Here is a 27,141-nt window from a genome sequence, read left to right on the forward strand (position 1 = left end):
CGTCACTATGTTTGTGGACTTTATTCATCATATTCTGTTCTGTTATCACATTCTCTTTGGCCCAGATGTCAAGAAAAACATCAGTCAGTCCTCTCACACTCATGTTAGCCTGTCGTTTACCTGTGTGCATCTCCCGGAAACGGTCCGAGACCACCTGTCATAGCGGTCTCAGACCGATTGTTGTACGATTACTGTGTTCACAACCGCCCCAACGAACTGCACCAAAGTTTGATTAAAGTGAACTAAATGTTGGCTTGTGAAAGTGCCCCTTAGATCCTTTTTATTGTTTCCGTTTTCAAAAATGTGTAGAAACAGAACCCCCACCTATCTGCCCTGGTACCTTATCTTGACCTAAAGCACCGTCTGTCCTGGCTCTGAAGGTGTCTCTGGATGAGCTTTGTAAGAAGGCAGTGGAGCAGGGCCTAGCGTCAGGCCGGGTCTCCCAGCTGCTGCTGAACAGAGCCACGGTGCTGGCCTCCTCCTACGACACGGCCTGGAAGAAAGTGGACCTGCTGAGGAGGCTGGACGCCAACCTGGAGGCCGCCAAGGCCAGCCTGCAGAGGAGCCAGCTGCACATCGCCATGTTTCAGGTACAGACCGAAGTGTGTGTGTAGATGCTTCCGGCAATCGTATACGAAACCTGGGATTCAAGTGGTATCCTCAAAGAAGTCCAGGCCTGAGTAACAAACTAATATCTGACACACAGTCGACCTTTGACTGAATGAATGAGGAAATAAAGCGGGGCGTCTGGCTCTGTAAGAGGGAGGAGACGGAGGGAAAACCTGCCAGAGAGCAGGTTAGGTTCACAGAATCAGTTGCCATGGTAAACTGACCCAGAGCTTGACTTACCTCTCTTCCTGGAAGTGAAAATCCAGAGTTCCCCTCATCTCAGGTTTAACTAGCTCAGTAATGGTGTTTTCTGAAACGGGGCTCAGGTACAACACAATGTGTTTTTGTGCGTCTCCCCTTCCAGTGGCAGCATGAAGATGTTCTGGGCCCCAATAATCAGCCTCTGAGTGTCAGCATTCCTCCTCGCTCCGTCATCCTCAGCAACATGAAGAAGAAGCTGTACAAGCTGAGTCAGGATGAGGGATCCATTGTTGCCATTCAGGTCAGTACCACACCCCCCCGGACACCGCCCTGCATGTAGTCCACGGTAACTAACCAACAATCATTATGTCCTCACCCAGAGATGGTACCATACTGGACTATTTGAACAGTTCCAGAAACATTAGGGCATTTTGTAATTGTAACAAATGAAACAGTTACTTATCATACCATATATGGACATGACCTCCATCATTTGTGCTGACCTCGATATTGCCCGTTGTGTTTAAATGTGTGTTTGTTTACGTAAGAATGTCACCGACCCGATGCCAGAATACACAGCAGGGTTTTCACCGACCATTAGAACACTTGTTAACAGAGCCTGACGGTCTATTTTATTTATTGTTTTGGTTGTGGTTTTATTTTATTATTTTTTATTCATTTAGAATATATATTTTTTTTTTTACATTCCGATGTCTGAATATTCTTAAGAGGGATCATTGCTCTTTGAAAGGGTGTAATTGCATTATTATTCTAATCTATTATTATGTCAGTGGCTTAAAGTGGAGTTTTCGGGACCAGGGGTCAAAGGCAGGATTTAAAAAAATACCGAGGTCACAAAAGTTCCACCAACGTACCCCTCGGAAGTATCTTCATTGTATTAATTATTTCGATTTTTTTTTCAGGTAACGCTTCATTTTACAGGTCCACAAACTTCATGGTAATTAGATGATAATTAGCAAGTAACCCATTTGAAATTTCTTTGGAATTACTGACAAATCACCCCAATATTTACCTCAAAATGTATCGAAAATGACTTTATTATAAACATGATTTAATAATTATATGCTAAAATAGCATACAATGGTTAAAATAGGGCCCTTAGGCTTGAGAAGCGGCTGAGATAGAAAACCAAAACTAATAGAAGACACTTCTGAGCAGGCACAAATCTCACTATTGTGTGACTTAATGTCCACACAGATGTATCCTGGTAACTAATATCATGATTCAGGGAGAAATTTCTTTTTTTTAAAGAAATTTCAAAGAAGTTATTTGCTAATTATCATCTATTTACCAGCAGACATGGAAGTAAATCATATCAATTAACTTTGTATTCTTTTCTTGGAAATGTATTTTATAAATTACCAGCTATTGGGAAATAGTGGAATATAATTATAAAAGAATGTTTATAATAAAGTAATTTTTGATCAATTTTGAGGTCAATATTGGGGTAGTTTAGCAGTAATTCCCAAGAAATTTCAAATATGTTACTTGATAATTATCACCTCATTACCATGAAATGTGCGGACCTGTAAAATGATGCGTTACCATTTTTTCACATCTTATTTATTTAGTTGCCGTACAATTATATTTGTTATTAACTTAATTTCACAACATGAAGGTCTCCATGTGGTCTGACGCCATCGCCACACTTCAGATGTGGGAAAATAGAATCAATTATATTGTCAGTGTTGTTGTGACTGAAAAATCCAATTTGAAACCAACATCGTGTGTTGTTTTACCGTCGGTGTCCTCAGGAGAAGCTGGCGTCCCTGGAGGCTAGCATCGAGCAGCGCCTGAAGTGGGCCGGCGGAGCCAACCCGGCCCTGGCTCCCGTCCTGCAGGACTTTGAGATGACCATCAGGGAGAGACGCGCCATGGTGGCCCGAGAGAACCAGCGCACCAGCCAGGTAAACACCACTGCACCACATTCGTGATCGCTTGGTGAAACTGAAGCGACTGGACTCTTTTGTTACCAGCCCCCCCAGCACTTGATAGATGACCCATGTTAAAAGAAAATGCCGTGTTGTTCCAGGTCACCTTCTTGTGCTCTACCATCCTGAACTTCGAAGGCCTTCGGACCCGATCCCCCGAGGCCCTCAACATGGATGCGGCGCTGTTTGAGCTGCTGAAGCGCTGCCAGCAAACCTGTTCCTACGCTTCCCAGTTTAGCAGCACCGTGTCTCCACTGGAGCTCCAACTACTGCACAGACTGGTGGGTTTGACCTCTGACCTCAACACAGTCTATTGCCCTGTTCAGACCTGGTATTAACATGCGTCCTCGGTGATCGGCTCACAAGTGGACAGCTTTAAGTACGTCTGTTCACACCTGGTATTAGAATGCGTCTCCACATGCGTCTTCAGTGACCACTTGTGATCCGATCTCACTTCCCCGCTCTATATGCAAATAAACACGCAGTAAACACACGGCTAATACAGCAGACATTCTGACATAATATTACATGAATGTCTGTAGTAATATCCTACATATTCGTGAATTCTGGTATATTGTATTAACATCAAAATTAAAGGTAGACTGTTGTTCAGCGAGCTAACCCAGTAGCAACTGCAGAGAGAGCCAGCGTATTTTCACATCGAACTCAGGGATTTAAGGGTTTATTTTGACCAAACCAGAGTTGGTGATAGTTGGAACAGTGGAAAGGCTAAGCAAGACGTGTTTGGTGAGTTTTATTTTGTGTCTGTCCAGTTTGAACGAAGCGTGTTTTACGATGAGTTAACAAGGCAATCGAGCCTGTCCTTAGTTTGGTGTAAGAGAGAAACCTGAATTCAGAAGGTGTAGGCTTGTGTTTTTCTTTAATTTTTTGAAAGGGTGTACTTACATTATTATGCTATTGTATTATCTTTATATCAGTGGCATCAAATGGTGTTAAAAAAAGAAACTCTTAAAATCCTGTTTATGCATAGAAAGCTCGGAGTCCTCCAGAAAGCATCAGCAGATTACACCAAGTCTGTGTTTTTAAAGGGGCCCTGTGGAGACAAATCATGTTTACATTGTGTCTCTCACCACACTGTGTAACCTTGAGATGTAATAAACATGCATACTCGTGCATGTGCAAGAGAAAAACAAAACGAGGGCCCGCTCCTTAAAAAAAAACAAAAACTGCTGCTTATAGGTCAAAAACTCCTCCCGGTACCTTTAAGCTCTTTTGTTGATCACTACAGAGTCCAGTGCTGGACCTGCCCATCGGCAGTCCTGATTGGCTGAGCTGTGCCCAGAGGCAGCTGGAGGAGGAGCTGAGTGTCGAGCGGAGGACTCAGGAGGAGCGGGAGCAGCAGCTGGAGTCCTGTGGAGAGACCCTGCAGCTCCTGGTCGACTCCATTAAGACTACTCTGTCCAGCCACAACCGTCAGCTGGCCGACGTCAAGCACCTGCTAAGAGCCATGTCTAAGGTACGCTCAGAACACACGCACATGAATTTTTAATAAATTTGCAAAAAATATCAATATTTTCTCTATCGGTGCAAGGTACATTTAATCCATTTAAAACTAAATCTTGAATGCAGTAAAGTGTGGTTCTGACTCCGTCTCAGACAGCCGTGTGTTTGGGAGTACATCCATCCGGACCCATGAGTCTGTTTCAGCAGTATTCATCCTCTGCGTTCATCCTTTTCATGCAGGATGAGGAGGCGGCGTTGGCGGATGGTGAAGAGGTGGCATATGAGGGCAGCGTGCGTCACTTCCTGTTGGAGTACAAAGCCTGGCAGGACAACATCCAGCTGGTCTTATTCACTGTGGTCCAGGCCAGCGGGCAGCCTCGCAGCCAGGAGCAGCTGGAACTGCTGGAGGAGATTCCTGCTACCCTGAAGGAACTGCACTCCCAGAGCCAGAGGTACTCACAAACATGTATACTGTCATACACACATTTAAAGGGACTATGTAAGAATCAAAAAATGTCTTGTTAACAGCGACACCTGTGGCCGTCAAGTCAACGAAAGTCAGCGCCAGGCTCGCGCTTGTGCTCGCTCTACATAGACATGAACGAGCATCGCTCAAAACAGTGAGGCGACACACGTCAGCTAAAAGCACAATATCCCTCTATATTTCAGCTGCTTGGCAGTAATGTTAGCTGACCAGACGAAGGTCTCTCCATGAATCAGTGCTGATACTGTGTTTTCCTGCTTCAGCCTCCCGACCGTGGTCGGAAGGAAAAGGGGAGACACCGGAGTTTTGGTCGGAGACGATAACGTTACTCGCTCCGTAGCCCCGTGAGAGCAGGGCAGGCAGGCAGAGGAGCAGAGACTCCGGCCCTGGAGACCAAAGCTACGGTCTGCCCTGTGTCTTCTGTCCGTGGTCGGGGGGCCGAAACAGGAAGAGTCAACACTGTTTAACAGACGGGCTTCACTAGATATAACTTTGGGGTTTAGGTGCTTCCATGTAGTTTGTGTTGGAACAGCGTAGCCACACGTGAGCGCACATGGGACACCGACCCGCAATGATTTACAAGCGTTAGGACTCGGGATGCGCATTTTGAAGAATTTTCTTAACCGATAACCGACCCTCGTTAACCGACAAGATTTGTGCCTCGCATGCAGCGGTGTACCAGCTGCAGGAGCACAACAGATATTGGTTGACGGGAGTCTCCAGTTCACCGTCCGGGAGCGTTAACTTAGCAGCTATGATGCTACGTGGTGTCTCGCAGACATGCAGCCACTTTCCCAGTAAAAGTCTCCACCGCACATTTAGTTTAGTTTAGCAGGTTGTCAGCTGTGTGTCTGCCCGGCGTAACTTTAGCGAGTGACCAACAGACCGTGTGTTGACTTACAAACAGTACCTTTTAATTCCCCTGTATTAATATTGTGTGTGTGTGTGTGCTTCACTACAGTGTGTATAATGGCCTGGTGAGCTTTGCCTCCCCGCTGGTGACAGACCGAGACATCGAGTGTGCCAGTCCCGTTTCTGCCACACAGACGAGCTTCGCAGCAGGTAAGACGCTGCAGCTTCCTTCTCGGCTTAAAACAGCAGCTGTGTTCAGTTACCGAGGATTCCAGTGGTGAGCCGTTTTCACAGCATGAAATCAAAACATCCATAGAAACCACTGTAGAAATGTTTTATATACTCCCCCCCCCCCCCCCCCCCCCCCCCCCCCCCCAAGCATAACATCAGTTCTTAGGTTAGCTCTTGTGGCTCCATAGTTGGAGCTATTTATTTCGAAAAGGGGGCTTCACTCCCTGAATTCAAACTGACCACAGCTGCTGTTCTCTACCATGGAGGGAAGTGCAAACTTTTTACGGCCACCCTTCAAGTGTTCAGGGACATACATACATTATAGATAGCTTATCTAATACCAATCAAAGTGTGTGTGTTAACTGGTTTTTCTTCCAACATGTCATATGTGTTTGACTTCAGCTGTTAAATGCAGTGGGGTGAAGACCCAGCCGGACTCGATGTCCCAGAATGCACGCAAGGCGGCACTGCCGCGTAACCTGGGAACCCCCACCGACACCCCACCCAGCACTCTGATGATGAACAGCAAAGGCCTCAACCCCAGCCCCAAGAGGGCTGTACGAGACCCCAAAACAGGACGAGGTAACTCTTCTTCTGCTGGTCTGTGGCTGGTTATTCTCCTCTCCTCCTGCTAAATGAATGCAACGCAATACATCTAAAGTAGCAAACATGTTAACATGTGTATCACCCTCATGATGTACCCGAGTGTGACTAAAGCATCACATGACCTTAAATTTAGATTTAAAAAACCCGACCTGTACAGTAACATTATAAACATATACACTGATCAGCCATAACATTATGACCACCTGCCTAATATTGAGTAGGTTCCCCTTTTGCCGCCAAAACAGCCCTGACCCGTCGAGGCATGGACTCCACTAGACCTCTGAAGGTCTGCTGTGGTATCTGGCACCAAGCCGTCAGTAGCAGATCCTTTAAGTCCTGTATAAGTTGCGAGGTGGGGCCTCCGTGGATCGGACTTGTTTGTCCAGCACATCCCACAGATGCTCGATCGGATTGAGATCTGGCCCGTTGCACGTGCCCGTTGTAGGCGCTTTTGGCAGGTGGACACGGGTCAGCATGGGCACCCTGACCAGTCTGCAGCTACGCAGCCCCGTACGCAACAAACTGAGATGCACTGTGTGTTCTGACACAGATGCTCTGACCCAGTCGTCTAGCCATCACAATTCGGCCCTTGTCAAAGTCGCTCACATCCTCACGCTGGCCCATTTTTTCTGCTTCCAACACAAAGTTCAAAGTTCAAAATGTTCACTTGCTGTCTAATATATCCCCCCCACTGCCGGGTGCCATTGTAACGAGATGTTAATGTTAGTCACTTCACCTGTCGGTGGTCTTAATGTTATGGCTGATCAGTGTATATTATAACAGTGATGCGGCACTTGGATTTTCAGACATTCTATGCTAATGAACAGGCTAACACAGCTCATCATTTAAAGGGGACATATCATGTTCATTTTCAGGTTTCTACTAGAACTTGTTAAGATGCTTTCATTTTCAAATTTCACGTTATTTCTCTCATCCTGTCTGTCTGAGTACACCTGTATTCACCCTCCGTCTGAAGCGCTCCGTTTTAGCGCCTGTCTCTTTAAGACCCCCCTCCTGAAAAAGCCCCGTGTGCTCTGATTGGTCAGAGTTTAACAGCTGACTGTATAGCTGTGACAAGGGATGCTAATTTTGAAAAATGTTCTTAACCGATAACTGACCCTCGTTAACCGATTATTAACCGTTGACCGACAAGAAGGTCTCTTAAGGTGGACCAGCTTTTCTCCTTCAACTGATGAGTTTTTTTCTCAGCTTTTTAATCAGTTATTAACATTTCTTTTAACCGTTTTAACCGATAGCGTTAATCGGTTAAAATGCTTAATGTCGGTTAACGGTTAAACGGTTAATCATTAACATCCCTAGCTGTGACATCACAACCTTACGGAAGTCCTGACGGCTTGTTTAAAGGCACTGTGTGCATTTCTCTGTGAATTGAGCGCTTTGTAACTTTATATAGCCACCTAGACCTGCTTTATAATAAAAAAATGACACGTAAATCTCACTTTTTGCAATATGGGACCTTTTAAATTATTCCCAAATGGATCCGTCGTTTCTCCGTGGCGTAGCCCGAACTCAGAAAGGTAAGGTTAGAGATGGTCGGGGATTGGCTTTACCTGTAACTCGGGCGGGTTCTATTTGAACCAGGATTTTTCAGCCTCACGAGTAAATGAAGAGCAGCGTGAATGAATATTGATTGTGTTGAAATCCCCGCTTGCTGTGTTGCAGCCGTCCAGGAGAGGAACTCGTACGCAGTCAGTGTGTGGAAGAGAGTGAAAGCCAAGCTGGAGGGCAGAGACATCGACCCCAACAGGAGGATGAGCGTCACAGAGCAGGTAAGACACACCGAGAGCTTGTGGCGTATTTAAGCCTCATCGGTGTTGATGTTTGAATACAACCGTCGACTGTCTCACACACACACACACATTTACATTTCTCTATTTGAAAATTTAAAAAAAATCAACACACCCCATTCAAGTTTTCTTGGCCCCAATCTCGATCCGAGTCCTTTAATATCGTGTATCTGCTGACACTGAATCCAACCCAATCGGCCTACTTATATTCCCCAGAGACCCCATTTAAGAAAAAGTATAAAGCGTTGGAGGGTCAGCATGGATACGACCTGCAACCTCCCATTTTAAATCCAGCGTGGTAAACACTACACATCCAGTAAAGGATGGAAACACTTTGGGTTTCACACGTTGCAGGAAAAGCAGAGCTAGACATCACGATACTAACTAGCATGCTAACTCTGTCATGGACAGGAAACGTTATCGTATCGCGGTAACGTGCGGTCGAGACTGTCGTCGCTCTCATCTCCGTGGTCAAACTGGCCGACGCTACAACTGTAGAGCACCCATATACTGACATTTATGTTGAATGCATTCAAAAGGCCCCGATGGAGCTGACCATGGATGGATAAAGAGAACGGAGCTGATGGGAGAGCTAGAGACGGACTTGGAAAAGTTAGAGGAAGTAGACACGTGTGACTACGTCCGGTTTTCAAAATAAAGTGTTAACAAAGGGAAACTGTTTATACAAAATCCATATATGGAAATAAGATTGACTGATATTATTATTATATTATATTCACCAGAAGTATAAAACATTACACGTCCCTTATAAATTAAGTTAATTGTGAGGGAAATGTCTTTTATTCTTTATAATTTTGGGTTGCTGGAAAAACTGTAATAAATACTTCCTGACAATGATCCTGATATATTTGACTTCAGGACATCTCTGACTACATACACGCTGAAAATCAAACATTCTTACTCTATTAATTTAGATATTTTCCAAAGTAAAAGTCCCTAGAAGTGTACGATTTAACTTTTCCCACATGGTCTAGTGTTAAAAAAAAGTTTTCAAAAATCTCAATTCTTAAAAATCACAAAACATATTGAATCGGCACCCAGGTATCGGGATAGTATCGAATCGGGAGATAGGTGAACCGTCCCAACAAACCTTATTTTTCAGGAGCTATTTGATCCAAATAGGTCATAGTTCAGCAGATGCACGTAATTTGCCAACCTCAGAGTCTGAACTCAGTCAGTGCACCCAAATACTCAACTAACCTTCCCTCACACATCCAGCGGGCCGGTGCGCTGTAGAGGCTGGCTGAGGTAAACGAGAGCAGCTGTTGTCCTGTTGTGTAAAGCTGTGATGAAGTGGTAAAATTAAATGTTGTCATAATGAGAACGATGACCTTTGACCTCGACGTGGACCTGCGAAGGAGCTGGAAATAAGACGCTGGTCGTAAGACGTGTTTTTCCTGAGCTGCTGTCCTGCTGTCTCGTTGCAGGTGGACGTCGTCATCAAAGAAGCCACCAGCATGGATAACCTGGCCCAGCTGTACGAGGGCTGGACCGCCTGGGTGTGAACGCTACGCTACTTCATGTCTTTGGTCCAGCGAAGGCTTGGAGATCCACCAGAGTCCAGCGGGTCTGGGGTGTCGGAACAGCAGCACCAGGGCCACACTGGGGGGAGGAAATGGGGAGCGGATGCTTAGTCGGGCCCTCCCAAACTCCTGGGCAACCCAAACTGGGGCAGCGACCTCGTAGCACCGCTGCAACCACACTCCCCCACAACACCGGCGATCGGGCTAACACAACGCTTAGTGGGCCTCCGCGGCCCCGCCTTCCTTTCTGGGGTTTGACCAGGCCAAGCAGCGCCGGATGGGGGAGGGGGGGAAGGAGGGCAAAGTGCCCTCCTCACCCTCGACTTAGAAATCCCTTCCCCCTCCCTCACCTGCATAGCTCACTGTCAAGTTGTACCCATAAACATCTCTGCATCCTGTTGAGCCAATCAAACTCCAGCTGAGGGCAGGATGAAGCAGGAAGTGCGCCGGTTTTCCCCTCTGAAGCACACAGCTGACACGCTGTGGATGGGACCTCACCGGGGCCAAAGCTCAGACGGACGGGCCGTTTCCGTGGCCACACTTGTTTTTCTCTAATCTTTTTCCTCAATGGCGTTGTGATTCTGATTGGCCGGTGGGGTTACACGGTCGGGCGGGGAATGATGGGAACGAAAGGTTCAACGGGATTTCTTAAGGCTACACGGACACCCACCTGAAACCTGAAAATGAAAAGAGACGGAAGGCGGAAAAACAATAATCAAAACTGTACTTTGATCGATGAACAGTAAAGACTTTTTACACGTCTCAGAATAAAAGATTGTTAAGTGGAATTGTTTTTCTGAGGAAGGTTTCTTTGTGGATAAAACGTCCTGTCATGTGAAATAGTTTTGGGTGGCTCACTCGTGAGCTTAGGAATGGACACGCAAAGGTGAAGTCACTTAGACGAGGGACTGATTCTTTTTCTTCAGTGTGCATCTTTAGTCTGTGTTGAGCTTTGTGACTATGTTCAGTCCTTCTTTAGACGGAACCGTAGGAGTAGATTTCTGCCTTTTTTGACTTGCCTCTCAGAAGCTGTTGCTTGCCTCATACATATATTCACTCCCCAGCCCTAATGCTTGCATTTTATTAATCTTGACCTTCTACTTTTACATTTTTAGTGGGAGAAAATTCTGTTTTTGGTGATGGTGCAAAATGTTAATTCTTAAAGCTTTTATTGGATTTTGTTGGATGCCAAATAAACATGGAACTGAGAAGCGTTGAGTGTGTTTTTTTTGTGTTTTTAACAATAAGAATCTTTGGATCAACTTCACGGCATAAACTGCATGCACACCAGAAAACCCATGTACAAGCATAAATCTGCAGTAACTCAAGCTTCTTGATTAGGGCTGCATATCGGGGTACCGGCCATGTTTATAAGAAGTGAAGGTAGTCACTGTGACGTCACCCTTCAGTTTCTGTACTACGGTTTTGAAGCCTCGAGTTTTTGGCATTTTGGTCGTCACCATCTTGGTTTGTGGCCGTCACCATGTTGTTGTTTTTTTGCAACCAGAAGTGAAGACGAGGGTGGAGCTAAGAACAACGGAGCACTGATTAAGACGTTTTCAGGCGACCAAAAAGGTTATAATTAACTATCATGAAGTGAAAACACACTGTGAAAGGGTTAAAGTTCTACGACAAAAACACGGACACAACTCCCAGACCGGACAACGCCGAGGTAGCGACCCGTCAATCACAAGCTACCCCCGCCCTAAAGCATCCCCTGCTTTATGGTCTATCTGACTCTAAATGGGACAATAATTTACTAAATGAACATCATGCTGTATTGAAGAAGACTTGAAACTAGTGATTGAGACCATAAAGTCATGTTTACAATGTTTACTGAGGTAATAAATCAAGAGAGAAGTAGGCTCATTTTCTCATCGACTTCTATACAATCAGACTTCTTTAAGCATATAAAAATATATACTGCAACATTCAAGAGACACGACACACCTCTTCTTCTCCACAGTCACACTCTTCTCCGTCCTCCAGGTAGCCGTTACCTGCAGCGCTGCCCTCCATACATGAATCTGGTGTTCGGTAAGTTGAAGAGACATTTCCTACCTCCAGAGCGCAAACAGCTCTTCAGCTCCTTCAGGTTGCAATCATTGAACACGCGTGGAAATGGATGCCTGGTTTGTGATGAGGAAGACCTGTAAAGAATTGTAAATGGGCACGCTCCTTCCTACTTGTCTGATCTACTTGAACCTTATACTCCAATCAGGACTCTCCGCTCTCAGAAGACAGAGCTCCTGTCTGTCCCCAGAGTGAAAAAGAAGTCAGCATGCCAAAGGGCCTTTTCTTATCGAGCCCCTTTCCTCTGGAATAACCTCCCTATAGATATCAGACAGTCTGATTCTGTGGAGGTTTTTAAATCCAAACTCAAAACCCATCTTTTTGCCTTAACTTTCAATTAGTTAGCTGATGAGTCGGTCTCAGTCTCAATGTATAATTTCAGCCTAGTAGTCGTGCCGACGAGAACATTATTAATTTTAAGCCGATGCCTCTCAGTAACCCTCTGTTGTTTATGTCCCACAAGCACTGCTGTGTGCCTTGCTCTCTCTCTCTCTGTCCTCTCTCTCCTTTTACTCAGGCCTCTCTGTGCTGGACCATCAGCCGTTCTGTGATGTCTCTCCGCCTCTCCTCTCTGGTGATGCCTCATTCCACATGACAGACCTGGACCTCCGTCCTCCAGGAGATTTAACCTCTCTAACAAATTACTTCAGTCCAAGGGGGCTTATTGGCATGGGTAACACATTTACATTACTGAGCAACTGTGAATTAAAAACAAAAATCTATTCCTCTCCATGGTGGAGAGGAGGTCGTGTTGCTCTGGCTCTATCTATTTGGCTTGGAAAGGTGGTCGTGTTGCTCTGGCTCTATCTATTTGGCTTGGAAAGGTGGTCGTGTTGCTCTGGCTCTATCTATCTGGCTTGGAGAGGTGGTCGTGTTGCTCTGGCTCTACCTATCTGGCGTGGAGAGGAGGTCGTGTTGCTTTGGCTCTATCTATCTATCTGGCATGGAGAGGAGGTTGTGTTGCTCTGGCTCTATCTATTTGGCTTGGAGAGGTGGTCATGTTGCTCTGGCTCTATCTATCTGGCTTGGAGAGGTGGTCGTGTTGCTCTGGCTCTACCTATCTGGCGTGGAGAGGAGGTTGTGTTGCTCTGGCTCTATCTATCTATTTGGCGTGGAGAGGAGGTTGTGTTGCTCGGGCTCTATCTGGTTGGCGTGGAGAGGAGGTTGTGTTGCTCGGGCTCTATCTGGTTGGCGTGGAGAGGAGGTTGTGTTGCTCGGGCTCTATCTGGTTGGCGTGGAGAGGAGGTTGTGTTGCTCGGGCTCTATCTGGTTGGCGTGGAGAGGAGGTTGTGTTGCTCTGGCTCTATCTATTTGGCGTGGAGAGGAGGTTGTGTTGCTCTGGCTCTATCTGGTTGGCGACGCCGAGAAGCTGCTTGACATCCTCCTGGATCCACCTTCTCACACATGTTCACATTATATGTATTATTTTTTGTCATATGGATTATCTATGTTGTATTTTCATCATGTTGTTACTCTGTACACACGACATCTATTGCACATCTGTCCATCCTGGAAGGGAGATCCCTTCCTGAGGTTTCTAACATTATTTTCCCTGTTAAAAGGTTTTTTTTTGGTTACGTTTTTTCTTATCCAATGAGAGGGTCGTATTGTAAAGGACAGAAGGTGTTGTATCCTGTACAGGTTGTAAAGCCCCCCGAGGCAAATTTGTGATTTGTGATTCTGGGCTATACAAATAAAATTGACCTGACTTGACTTGAAGAAGCACAAGTATAGTGTGAGACTTGGTTCACACCATTTTTCATGAAATCAGATGTCTTCTTTCCTCCTTATTAGTTTAATAACTGTAATTTATTTGGTCGTAGGTAAATATGTTTATCGTAACCCAGCAGAGGCAGCCACGATGCAACCGCCGTCTTCGGCCTTCCGTCTGGCAGCAGCCTGTGCTGTCGCGGCTCATGCCGAGGTTGTGGCCCATCTCACGGGCCAGCTGCACCCACAGCTGACTCTGAGTGGTCCCATTCAGAAAGAGAGTCAAAGATTACTTAAAGATCTGCAGAAAAAGTCCATTTTAAAATATATGATGTGGGGCTGCGATAATAACGCATCAACACAAATTAGTTTTAAGGCCACTAATGACCCAATAATAATCATTTTTAAAACATTAATATATATATATATATATATATATTTATATATTCATAGAAAGGTGCTGAATAAAAGCATGACTGATATGGTCTCTTTCCAGTTATCATGAATGAATACGAGAGCAATTGTAGCAGCACACACAGAGGAGTCAAAGTTCAGCGGCAGCCAGCTCTATCTCCTAATCTAGTAACCAAACACACACATTATATAAAGGTCCAGGTGGCTCCGAGTCATCACCACGATGCCCACTGTCCTCTATGTTTGTTCTGGCCTTCATAACACGAGCAGGGCGGAGCAGAACCCCCCACCCCCACCCTCACCCCCACCCTCACCCCCACCCTCCCCAGAAGTCCTGATTAGGAAGGGGCTGATGAAGCATCCAGCAGGTTAATGATTACAGCAGCTCTGCTGACCACAGCCCTGTGCCGCGTCTCCAAGGGGGACAGACAGCAAGCCGCCTCAGTGTGTCGGTGCCTGTGTGAACAGTGATGTCGGGGCAGTGCGTGTGCGTGTCGGACTTTGAGGTGGAAGCCAAGAAAGTTCTTCCTAAAGCTGTGTACGACTACTACCGCTCAGGAGCTGATGAGCAAAGCACACTGGCTGACAATGTCGCTGCCTTTAACAGGTACAACACACACACACACACACATTGAGAAGCTCTGTCGCATGAAGTTCCAACAAAGCTACAAACAGCATTGTGCCTCAGACTCTAAAGAAACAGCAGACACAGAGCAGGACTGTAACTTCTTTATCGTGGGTCATCTGCAGCTTTGAGCACCCTGATACCGGAGCATGACAAAGAAAACAGACAGTTGTGGAATTCATCCAGAATATCGTGCAACACCTGTATTTCCAAACAGGTCTTCTATTTTCTTGTCATTCAGCTTTTACATGCGTGAACACGCAGGTCTGTCTGTGATCATGTTGCTGTATTCGGCTTTGTTACCTCCGCCAAAGCCGAAGGCCTAGGAAGGAGGTTATGTTTTCACCGGCGTTTGTTTGTTGGTTTGTTTGTTTGTCCGTTTGCAGGATTACTCCAAAAGTCTGCGATGGATTTGAATGAAATTCTTTGGAGGGGTGGAGTGTGGCACAATGAACAATCCGTTAGATTTTGGTGGCGATCCGGATAATAATCCAGCTTCGGGATTTTTTTTTTAATAACTCCGGCCAGCCTGTTTATTAACACCACAGGCTTTAGGACATGTGCAGTGTAACTGATAACGCGCCACCCTGCATCTTTTCTTCTGCCTACAGAGGGACAGAGAGAGAGCGGGAGGTGGAGGGAGGGGGGGGCAACTGTAGATTCGGCGTTTTTTCACATTAAACTCGGTGAAATTACAGTTGAGTTCAACCAAAGCACAGTTGGTGATTGCTGGAAAGAGTAAAACGACGGGTTAGGTGAGTTTATTTTGTTTTTTCTGTCCAGTTTGAATGAAGTGTTTTACGATGCTCCGCTACGTACAGCTGATCTCAACATAAACAAAATTACACGTGGATGATGGTGCAAGCTGAATGGAGAAGGGGGGGGGGGGGGGCAATCGTACTCGGGCAGCTTGGCGGAGGTCTGTGCTCTCCGAGTGCCATTCTAGTTTCTAAATGTGACTAGTCAGTCACCGTTCTCTTTTGACTAATGTGGCAGCGGTCCCACTCATGCATGTACTTCTCTGTACTTATTCTTGTGTTCATACAATATGTGCGTAACTTTATGCAGTTGCCTAGATTTCAATACAAAATGCATAAAATAGCATATTGAATAAGGTATTCTAGGAGAGTTTTTTTTGTTTTAAAACAATGTTGGCATGTATCTTCTCCTGCAGCTCTCATGCTACCAAGACACATCATACTGGAAGAGGGCTTGCTTTGGCAGGAGTTTGGTCCATTTTGCCATAACAGCCTTAAATAACATCCATCCATCCATTATCTGTAACCGCTTATCCTATTCAGGCTCGTGGGGGGGGGGGGTGCTGGAGCCGATCTCAGCTGACATTGGGCGAAGGCGGCGTACAATCTGGATAGGTCTCCAGACTATCACAGGGCTGACACACAGAGACAGACAACCATTCACGCGTACGGGCAATTTAGAGTCAACAATTCACCTGCATGTCTTTGGGAGGAAACCGGAGAACCTGGAGAAAACCCACACTAACACAGGGAGAACATGCAAACTCCACACAGAAGGACCCCCAAGCCGGATTCGATCCGGGAACCTTCTGATCCGCTGTGAGGCGACAGTGCTGACCACTGCACCACCGTGCAGACCCTCTTAAATAACATTCTTCACTCAATACTATGTATAAATTTATATGGATATGTTAGTATATGTGGAAATAACCAGGTATGAAGGGGCATGACCACGATACCCATAATCCTTTGGGTTTGTTGTGGCCTTCATTAACGCGTCTTTATCTTGTGTAAACTGAGCAGAGCGGAGCAGGACCCCGCCTCAGAGGTCATGAAGAAGAGCCTCCAGCAGGTTAATGATTACAGCGGCTCTGCTCAGTATTGTACAATCATCAAACTCTATTTAAACTGTATTTAGTGTGAGGACACAGTGAGATGAAATGTTTGATTAAACCTTGATTAACAGTTACAGTAACCTGGTGTCACCTCTTGCCAAACAACAGTGTGTGTGTGTGTGTGTGTGTGTGTGTGTGTGTGTGCGTGCGTGCGTGCGTGCGTGCGTGCGTGCGTGCGTGCGTGCGTGCGCTCTGACTGTTTTATCATCCCTTTCCCACTGGTTTAGCAAACATATCAGCGTTGATCCAAATGACAATGTCTCATGTGAGAAGTTGGTCACAATTTCAAAGATCTCCGTTTCGTTCTCCGCAGGGCACCGATGGCGATAAACGGTAAATGCAGATGTGTTTTTGGATAGCATTTCCAGATTATTCCCAGGAATGTCGCAGTTGGTAATACTGCAAATGCAGGGGCTTACATCAGTGGGCCATAGGCTCAGTCACCATTGTGCAATAGATAGTGACTTAACAGACATTTATTTAACCCTAAGAGGCCAATATAGACCCAGTTTTGTCTTTTTTAGTGGGGTACAGGGGGGCTTTAGGGGTAGATAGCAGGTCAACAGTAGATGTCACATAGAAGTGGTGTACATCATCTGAAAGCTGGGAACCTGAAGATTAATTTGATATGCATCTCAGAACTTTGAGATGTCAAGTTGTTCTAGTCATAAATCAGAAACAAATAATAACTCATGAATTAGAATTAATTGTGAAAGTGTATAAGGGTTTAGAACATTATGATAGAAGTATATGATCATCCCCATGCTCTATTATGTCTCATAAGTTGTTGCAGCAATTTTTTGGGTTGATACCATTTGTTACACAGATTTGGTGCTAAATTTAACCATTTAACCACCACTGGAGAATTGATAAAAATGATTTAAAATATCCCTACAAAAATAAGACACAAAGACATTTGCAGATTTCTGCAAGAATTGCATCTTTTTGGTGATTGGATGGCGAGCACTTCTGTTGTGGAAACTGCTCAGAAACCCTCTTATTGTCAATCTACCTAGGAAAGACATCCATCCTTTGAATGCTCTAGGTCTCTAGTTTAAGACTGTAAAGTTTCATGAGGCTGTGATTATCCTAGAGGTCACCACAGGTCATTTTATACAGTGAGGTCACGTTTCAAAATATGGACTACAATGAAATGGCTACTATGGGGACTAACATCATCACACATGAATACAGTTGGGCTCATTGGATCCACACGAGTCTCAGCTTGACAGTGATACCCAGTTAATGTAATTCCAAGGCAGTTTAGGGACCCCAGTATGCAGAAATATTCAAATACACCATTTTAGAATAGGAAAAAATAACATATTGCATGCAAAAAACTGCATGTGATTATCATAAAGTGGGCATGTCAGTAAAGGGGAGACTCGTGGGTACCCATAGAACCCATTTACATTCCTGACATGGTTGGTACCAATGGATTCTTTAAGTTTTTTTAGTTTCATATGACACCAGTTTCTTCACTTCACAGTCTTTAAGACTGAGCCCGCTACAGCAGTGGCGCAGTGGTCGGTGATAAGGTGGGTATACTACTAAGTAGATGGGTAGTAAGTTACTGGGGAGGAAGTGGGTATACTATCCTATACTATCCAATGGCTTTTTGGCTGATAGGTGGGTGTACCCCGTATACCTGCATTTACCCTCCACTACACCACTGCACTACTGCCTCTTAAAGACTATTGTTCGTTGGGTCTCAGAGGGTGCGAAAATCAGTATAACAGAATGGAACTTGAGAGTAAAGTATAACATAGAATGGAACTTGAGACTGTGGTATGACATAGAATGGAACTTGAGAGTATGGTATAACATAGAATGGAACTTGAGAGTGTGGTATAACATAGAATGGAACTTGAGAGTATGGTATAACATAGAATGGAACTTGAGAGTATGGTATAACATAGAATGGAACCTGAGAGTAAAGTATAACATAGAATGGAACTTGAGAGTATGGTATAACATAGTATGGAACTTGAGAGTATGGTATAACATAGAATGGAACTTGAGAGTGTGGTATAACATAGAATGGAACTTGAGAGTGTGGTGTAACATAGAATGGAACTTGCGAGTATGGTATAACATAGAATGGAACTTGAGAGTATGGTATAACATAAAATGGAACTTGAGAGTATGGTATAACATAGAAAGGAACTTGAGAGTGTGGTATAACATAGAATGGAACTTGAGAGTATGGTATAACATAGAATGGAACTTGAGAGTGTGGTATAACATAGAATGGAACTTGAGAGTATGGTATAACATAGAATGGAACTTGAGACTATGGTATAACATAGAATGGAACTTGAGAGTGTGGTGTAACATAGAATGGAACTTGAGAGTGTGGTATAACATAGAATGGAACTTGAGACTATGGTATAACATAGAATGGAACTTGAGAGTTAGAATAATATAGAATGGAACTTGAGACTATGGTATAACATAGAATGGAACTTGAGAGTGTGGTATAACATAGAATGGAACTTGAGAGTATGGTATAACATAGAATGGAACTTGAGACTATGGTATAACATAGAATGGAACTTGAGAGTTAGAATAATATAGAATGGAACTTGAGACTATGGTATAACATAGAATGGAACTTGAGAGTGTGGTATAACATAGAATGGAACTTGAGAGTATGGTATAACATAGAATGGAACTTGAGAGTGTGGTATGACATAGAATGGAACTTGAGAGTATGGTATAACATAGAATGGAACTTGAGAGTATGGTATAACACAGAATGGAACTTGAGAGTATGGTATAACATAGAATGGAACCTGAGAGTAAAGTATAACATAGAATGGAACTTGAGAGTATGGTATAACATAGTATGGAACTTGAGAGTATGGTATAACATAGAATGGAACTTGAGAGTGTGGTATAACATAGAATGGAACTTGAGAGTGTGGTGTAACATAGAATGGAACTTGCGAGTATGGTATAACATAGAATGGCACTTGAGAGTATGGTATAACATAAAATGGAATTTGAGAGTATGGTATAACATAGAATGGAACTTGAGAGTATGGTATAACATAGAATGGAACTTGAGAGTGTGGTATAACATAGAATGGAACTTGAGAGTATGGTATAACATAGAATGGAACTTGAGAGTATGGTATAACATAGAATGGAACTTGAGAGTGTGGTATAACATAGAATGGAACTTGAGAGTATGGTATAACATAGAATGGAACTTGAGACTATGGTATAACATAGAATGGAACTTGAGAGTGTGGTGTAACATAGAATGGAACTTGAGAGTGTGGTATAACATAGAATGGAACTTGAGACTATGGTATAACATAGAATGGAACTTGAGAGTTAGAATAATATAGAATGGAACTTGAGACTATGGTATAACATAGAATGGAACTTGAGAGTGTGGTATAACATAGAATGGAACTTGAGAGTATGGTATAACATAGAATGGAACTTGAGACTATGGTATAACATAGAATGGAACTTGAGAGTTAGAATAATATAGAATGGAACTTGAGACTATGGTATAACATAGAATGGAACTTGAGAGTGTGGTATAACATAGAATGGAACTTGAGAGTATGGTATAACATAGAATGGAACTTGAGAGTGTGGTATGACATAGAATGGAACTTGAGAGTATGGTATAACATAGAATGGAACTTGAGAGTATGGTATGACATAGAATGGAACTTGAGAGTATGGTATAACATAGAATGGAACTTGAGAGTATGGTATGACATAGAATGGAACTTGAGAGTGTGGTATGACATAGAATGGAACTTGAGACTATGGTATAACATAGAATGGAACTTGAGACTATGGTATAACATAGAATGGAACTTGAGAGTTAGAATAATATAGAATGGAACTTGAGACTATGGTATAACATAGAATGGAACTTGAGAGTGTGGTATAACATAGAATGGAACTTGAGAGTATGGTATAACATAGAATGGAACTTGAGAGTATGGTATAACATAGAATGGAACTTGAGAGTATGGTATGACATAGAATGGAACTTGAGAGTGTGGTATGACATAGAATGGAACTTGAGAGTGTGGTATGACATAGAATGGAACTTGAGAGTGTGGTATAACATAGAAAGGAACTTGAGAGTGTGGTATAACATAGAATGGAACTTGAGAGTGTGGTATACCATAGAATGGAACTTGAGAGTATGGTATAACATAGAAAGGAACTTGAGAAGGCACCTTGATAAGTAGTTTTAATTTACATTTACACTTTGATTTACAATTGATATGAACTTACAGTTTTTTGGTAACTCACATTTCTCTATACTAAATTCCCTTTTTTTAAATGTTTGCAGACAGTTCTCTTTACTAAGATGCAGCTCAGTACAACAGTTAATGTCACATCCAGAACGAACTAATGCAACCAACACACTTGACACACATCTCAGCTCTTGTTCCAGAAGTCTGACAAAATTTAGCTGCCAACATAGTAACACTTTGTTACTCATTAGTACACAATGACCTGAAACAGCACTAACATATAGCATTACAACATATCATTATATTCCGCTACAACACAAAGAACGGTACTTCTTTATTGCATGGATAGTGCTACCTTACAGTATATGGCTTTTTTGTACAAAAACAAAAGTCATTCCTGTAATGCAATACAAAACTATACATATTATAGATACTAGTATAGGATAGCTACAGACATAGAAATACAACAGTGCAAGTTCTCATCCACATCACACCTCATATCCTCTCTTGTAATAGTTCTCTTTTTGATGCCTGGTCGATCCCTGGCAATCTTCTGCAGACACGTCCAGATGGTGGTCATAAACCTTCCACCTCCGTGAGGAACATCGTCCCCATACAATTACAAAACCATTCTGCCTCACTTCTGCCTTTCCTCACCTGGCACAAGTCTTTTAAGAGGTCATTAAAAAAATGTTTTAATATGTGCTCAATGTCTTATGTCCCATTTAGGAGTTTATGTATTTTCATTTTTTTATTTCTTTTTAGATATTTAAGGTTTTGAGCATATTTGTAACAGTTTTTAAAATAGTATGTAAAATGGAGTGTAAACACGCAGAGTGAGAAAACAGTCCATGAATTTTGAAACATGGTCATTGAATGCATTTAGTGTCAAAGCAATGAAATGTGATCCACAGTTTAGTCCACATTGATTTCTGTTGTGCTGACTGAAGAGGTTTGTAAAAGACAAATGTGTGTTAACTATTGTAAATAGCTGTACATGACCTTCATTCTCTGTGTGTGTGTGTGTGTGTGTATGTGTGTGTGTGTGTGTTTGTGTGTATGGGCAGGTGGCATCTTGTCCCTCGGGTGTTGAGAGATGTGTCCAGAGTGGATCTCTCCGTCTCTGTGCTGGGCCAGAAGCTTAGCATGCCTGTCTGTGTTGCAGCCACAGCAATGCAGAGGATGGCTCATCCTGACGGAGAGACAGCTACAGCAAGAGGTAGACACACACACACACACACACACACACACACACACACACACTCGGAATACAGAATGGAATTTGAGAGTACAGTATAACATAAAATGGAACTTGAGAGTATAGAATAATATAGAATGGAACTTGAGAGTATAGTATAACAGAATGGAACTTGAGAGTATAGTATAACATAAAATGGAACTTGAGAGTATAGTATACTATAGAATGGAACTTGAGAGTAAAGTATAACATAAAATGGAACTTGAGAGTATAGTATACTATAGAATGGAACTTGAGAGTATAGTATAACATAGAATGAAACTGGAGAGTATAACAGAATGAAATTTCAGAGTATAGTATGACATAGAATGGAACTTGAGAGTATAGTCTGGCATAAAATGGAACTTGAGAGTATAGTATAACATAGAAAGGAACTTGAGAGTTAGAATAATATAGAATGGAACCTGAGAGTATAGTATAACAGAATGGAAATTGAAAGTAGAGTATAACATAAAAAGGAACTTGAGAGTATAGTATAACATAGAATGGAACTTAAGAGTATGGTATAACATAGTGGAACTTGAGAGTATAGTATAACATAGAAAGGAACTTGAGAGTTTAGTATAACATAGAAAGGAACTTGAGAGTATAGAATAATATAGAATGGAACTTGAGAGTATAGTATAACAGAATGGAACTTGAGATTTAGAATAATATAGAATGGAACTTGAGAGTATAGTATAACAGAATGGAACTTGAGAGAATAGTATAACATAGAATGGAACTTGAGAGTTAGAATAATATAGAATGGACCTTGAGAGTATAGTATAACATAGAAAGGAATGAGAGTATAGTATAACATAGAAACTCTTGTAATACACCTGGGAAATAATTGTTTTGATGCCTGAACCATCTCTGGCAATCTTTGATATGTCCAGACATCCAGCATTCATTTAGTCCGAGAGGGACATCTGATCATGTGGCTGGTGGTCAGAAGCTTTCCATCTCCATGAGGAGAAGAATTCCTCTGTGGGGTTGAGGAATGTAGAATAGTGGGGAATGAAAAGAGGCTCCATCCTGGGATGGGCTGTAAACTAGTCTGTGACTGGAAGAGAATATAGAAGATAACTTGAATGTCGCCTTCCTACAATCCATACTTATCCTTGTTTGATGTCAGCAACATTGTGCTTCTCTTCATATCATGAACATGATAGAGAGAGCGTTTTGGCGAATTTTTCTTGGGCGCTACCCACATAATCAGCTGTGCTGCTCATCCCACAAATGCATGATCCTTACAAGTTGGACATCATTGTGAAGGTAAATAAACAGGCTTTCCAACGATGTAAAGTACAATGACCATTAGCATTGTAACAACAGAGAAATAAACCATTAAACTAATAACTAATTAAGTTTCCGAACTTTTTTTTCCCAGTTTATATATCTTATACCGAATACATACAATGGTCTTTTTAAAGGCCCATGCGGTCATTTTTGGATCACATCAATTACAGGAATATTTGCATACCGAAGTGAAGGGTTTGACTTGACGATGACAAAAAGAAAAGAAAAAAAATTATTCCTTTTCTAAGGTAACGGATCAGGCTTGGATGTATAGGTCTGAGGCTCATCACTGGAGTTATCTAGATCAATGGAGGAGTCCATGTTCAAGATTTGAAGGTTCTGGCTAGAATCTGATCATAACTTATCGTTAGCCCTCTTTTAAACCATTGACACCAGTAATGTTATGTGTCTACCCAGCATGCCGAGCAGTGGGGACAGGGATGATGCTGAGCTCCTGGGCAACTGCCACTATAGAGGAAGTGATGTCAGCGATGACAGCCTCACTAGGCGGCGTCATGTGGCTGCAGCTTTACATCTATAAAGACCGAGAGCTCACGCTATCGTTGGTTCGCCGGGCAGAAGAGGCGGGATACAAGGCAATCTTTGTTACCGTGGATACGCCATACCTGGGAAGGAGATTGGATGACATGCGCAACCGCTTTAAACTGCCCCAACACCTGAGGTAGGAACCAAACAGCAAGAGCAGAGGAACATGTAATCACTTCCCACATTTTCAGTGTGTATCCGACTCTAACTCTTCACTCTCCTCTCTCTCTGTGTGTGTGTGTGTGTATGTGTGGGTGTGTGTGTCCAGCATGTCTAACTTCTCATCAGCCTCCCTGGCTTTCTCTGAGGGGAACTATGGCAATGACAGTGGTTTGGCTGTTTATGTTGCAAAAGCAATAGACCCCACTCTCTGTTGGGACGACATCACGTGGCTAAAAAAACACACACACCTACCTGTGATTGTGAAAGGAGTACTTAATGGTACACACACACACACACACACACACACACACACACACACACCTTTTGATTATATATATATATATATATATATGTTTGTTTGTCTGGATCAAGATGAACTTGTTCAGCAGTGATTGTGTGTGTGTGTGTGGTCAGGTGAGGATGCTGCCCAGGCTGTGAACTATGGTGTTGATGGCATCCTGGTGTCCAATCATGGAGCTCGACAACTGGATGGGGTTCCTGCCACGGTCTGTGTGTGTGTGTGTGGGGGGGACAGGGGGTTGTTCTTGTATGAAATACCAGGTACTAGACAGTGTCATCCTTCTCTGATATGTCTGATGTCTGAGGCAAGAGCTCTATGGCACAGAGGAATATGATATATGAGACCCTACTTGTTAGTGGTTTAATTTTTTTCATGGGGTTTGTTGATTATAAGATCAACATAGAATATCACCAGACACCCTTTAAATGTATTTGATGTGACGGTATAAATATGAAGTAAAGTAAGTGTGTGTGTGTGTGTGTTTGTGTGTGTAGCTCGATGTGTTGGAGGAGGTGGTGAGGGCAGTGCAGGGTCGCTGTGATGTCTACATGGACGGAGGAGTGCGGCGAGGGACGGACGTCCTAAAGGCCTTAGCTCTGGGAGCAAAGGCCGTCTTTGTCGGCCGACCAGTGCTGTGGGGCCTCGCCTGTCAGGTGAAGCACCACTCTCATCTACAGTCTCATTGGGCGTTTAATCAGGAGGGGGGGCTGAGAGTCCTAACTCCAATCATTCTGATGCCATATCTGTAGAGAAATGCTACAATCTGCTACAACGCCATGGTAGCGACCTGTCAATCACAACGTAGCCACGCCCTAAAGTATAGAGTGGTGCAGGACTGAGTCCTAAACCCGAAAATGAGTTAGCATTTTAGCACTTCCGGTTCCCTCGTCTGGAAGTCAATGAGTTATTTTTTAATCTTTTTTAGTTACATGCCTGAAATAAGGTCTGTGGTAATAAATCAAGAGAGAAGTAGGCTCATTTTCTCATAGACTTCTACACATCTGCCTTATTTTAGCAACCAGAGGAGTCGCCTCCTGCTGGCTGTTAGGTTTAAGGCACTTCAGCATTGGCTTCACTTTTCAGGTTGCCGCCTGGCTACCACAAGCCCAAACTATTTGAATTGTTTGTGTGTGCAGAACTGAAACTGAACGCTTCCGATTTTTGAAAAATTTAATTTACATTTGCTTTTTTTGAAATTCACCTACACACTGAATACACACCAATCAGCCATAACATTAAGACCACTGACAGGTGAAGTGAATAACATTGACTATATCGTTACAATGGCACCTGACAGTGGGGGATATATTAGACAGAAAGTGAACATTTTGAACTTTGAACTTTGTGTTAGAAGCAGAACAAATGGACCAGCGTAAGGATGTGAGTGACTTTGACAAGGGCCAAATAGTGCTGGCTAGACGACTGGGTCAGAGCATCTCCAGAACTGCAGCTCTTGTGGGATGTTCCCGGTCTGCAGTGGTCCAAGGAAGGAAAACCAGTGAACCAGCGACAGGGTCAGACCCGAGGCTCATTGATGCACGTGGGGAGCGAAGGCTGGCCCGTGTTGTCCGATCCAATAGAAGAGCTACTGGAGCTCAAACTGCTGAAAAAGTTAATGCTGGTTCTGATAGAAAGGTGTCAGAACACACAGTGAGGAGCAGTTTGTTGTGTATGGGGCTGCATAGCCGCAGACCGGTCAGGCTGCCTATGCTGTCCTGATGTTATGGTATACCGGTGTGTATGTGTGTTTTTGGACTCATTAACATGTAAAAAAAAATATATATGGTTATTATTAAAAACCTCAGACTATTGAAATGCAATTTACAAAACTACACTCTATAATGTGACACACAACTTGTTATGTGTGTGTGTGTGTGTGCGTGTGTGTGCGTGTGTGTGTGTGTGTCCAGGGGGAACAGGGAGTCACAGAGATCCTGGAACTTCTGAAAGAGGAGCTGCGGCTGGCTATGGCCCTGTCAGGTAACTCACGCGCACACACACACACATACACACACACACACACACACATACACACACAGGGCATGTATTTCCCATCTATCAACTATTTTTCTCCATTCTGTGTGTGTGTGTGTGTGTGCAGGTTGTCGTTCTGTATCTGAGGTGAGCAGGTCGCTGGTCAGGAGAGTGGAGTTCACCTCCAGGATGTGAGAGAAGAATCTGCTGCTGGAATCACACGACGATACATTCTTGATTGATCACTGGACATTCGTCAAATTCATTTACTAATTATTGTATTCAGACTTGTTTGTTAAAATGTGTTGCTACCACTGGTTCTACTGAAAATAGCATATCATCAAATCTAATGTAAGACTGTGGTGTAATACTGCTCAATGTCTTGAAGTAAGTGAATTAAAATTAATTTCAAGAATTTTGAAAGATGTGGTCATTGAATGTATTTGGTGTCAAAGTATTGAAAAGTGATCCACTGCTGTGCTGACTGTGTGAAGAGGTGAACTCAACCAATGGTAATGGTTACCATGCCATTGTTCCTGTGACAATAAAGGGTTAAAATAGGTATCAATACTAGAATGGCACTCGGAGAGCGCAGACCTCCACCCCCCCCCCCCCTCTCCGTTCAGCTTGCACCATCATCCACGTGTATTTTTCTTTACGTTGAGATCAGCTGTACGTAGCGGAGCATCGTAAAACACTTCATTCAAACTGGACAGAAACAAAATAAAACTCACCTAAACCGTCGTCGTTACTCTTTCCAACAATCACCAAGTGTGCTTTGGTCCAACTCAACTCCACCCCCCGCTCTCTCTCTGTCCCTCTCTATGCTGGCAGAAGGAAAGAGGCTGGGTGACGCGTCATGAAAGAGGCTGGGTGACGCGTCATGAACGCATCATCAGTTACACTGCGCATGTGTTATACCCTGTGGTGTAAATGCA

At 43.5% G+C, this 27,141-nt stretch overlaps 2 protein-coding genes across 5 annotated transcripts in view; both read left to right on the top strand.

Annotated features, from left to right (window-relative positions):
- Positions 1-10,962, top strand: part of smg1 (SMG1 nonsense mediated mRNA decay associated PI3K related kinase) — a 70,653-nt gene extending 59,691 nt beyond the window's left edge. For both annotated transcript variants that reach the window (XM_037793052.1, XM_037793053.1), the window contains exons 55-64: positions 381-590; positions 974-1,111; positions 2,586-2,738; positions 2,864-3,043; positions 4,012-4,239; positions 4,467-4,678; positions 5,672-5,772; positions 6,196-6,375; positions 8,083-8,189; positions 9,656-10,962. In XM_037793052.1, the coding sequence (XP_037648980.1) occupies positions 381-590; positions 974-1,111; positions 2,586-2,738; positions 2,864-3,043; positions 4,012-4,239; positions 4,467-4,678; positions 5,672-5,772; positions 6,196-6,375; positions 8,083-8,189; positions 9,656-9,733 (1,587 nt within the window). In that variant the 3' untranslated portion in view covers positions 9,734-10,962. The remainder of the gene's footprint in view (positions 1-380; positions 591-973; positions 1,112-2,585; positions 2,739-2,863; positions 3,044-4,011; positions 4,240-4,466; positions 4,679-5,671; positions 5,773-6,195; positions 6,376-8,082; positions 8,190-9,655) is intronic.
- A 3,391-nt stretch (positions 10,963-14,353) lies between these two features.
- On the top strand, positions 14,354-26,622 carry hao1 (hydroxyacid oxidase (glycolate oxidase) 1). Of its 3 annotated transcripts, none has more exons than XM_037793095.1 (8): positions 14,354-14,555; positions 21,749-21,900; positions 23,638-23,902; positions 24,035-24,207; positions 24,343-24,434; positions 24,724-24,882; positions 26,140-26,209; positions 26,331-26,622. In XM_037793095.1, exons 1-8 carry the CDS (start codon positions 14,419-14,421, stop codon positions 26,396-26,398), a joined length of 1,116 nt encoding a protein of 371 aa, XP_037649023.1. In that variant the 5' UTR covers positions 14,354-14,418; the 3' UTR covers positions 26,399-26,622. The 3 variants fall into 3 exon arrangements, with proteins under 3 accessions (XP_037649023.1, XP_037649025.1, XP_037649024.1); XM_037793097.1 differs by having other exon boundaries at positions 14,427-14,555; positions 21,847-21,900; XM_037793096.1 differs by lacking the exon at positions 14,354-14,555 and adding an exon at positions 16,688-16,779.
- Positions 26,623-27,141: the final 519 nt, after the last annotated feature.

Source organism: Sebastes umbrosus, chromosome 14 (assembly GCF_015220745.1).
Source record: "Sebastes umbrosus isolate fSebUmb1 chromosome 14, fSebUmb1.pri, whole genome shotgun sequence".
NCBI classification, from domain to species: domain Eukaryota; kingdom Metazoa; phylum Chordata; class Actinopteri; order Perciformes; family Sebastidae; genus Sebastes; species Sebastes umbrosus.

Excerpts from the sequence above, each read along its gene's own strand:
- hao1 (XM_037793095.1), top strand. The coding sequence starts at position 14,419 with ATGTCGGGGCAGTGCGTGTGCGTGTCGGACTTTGAGGTGGAAGCCAAG. Across the intron at positions 23,903-24,034 it reads AAACTGCCCCAACACCTGAG|CATGTCTAACTTCTCATCAG; the intron begins GTAGGAACCAAA and ends GTGTGTGTCCAG. Across the intron at positions 24,208-24,342 it reads TGTGAAAGGAGTACTTAATG|GTGAGGATGCTGCCCAGGCT; the intron begins GTACACACACAC and ends GTGTGTGGTCAG.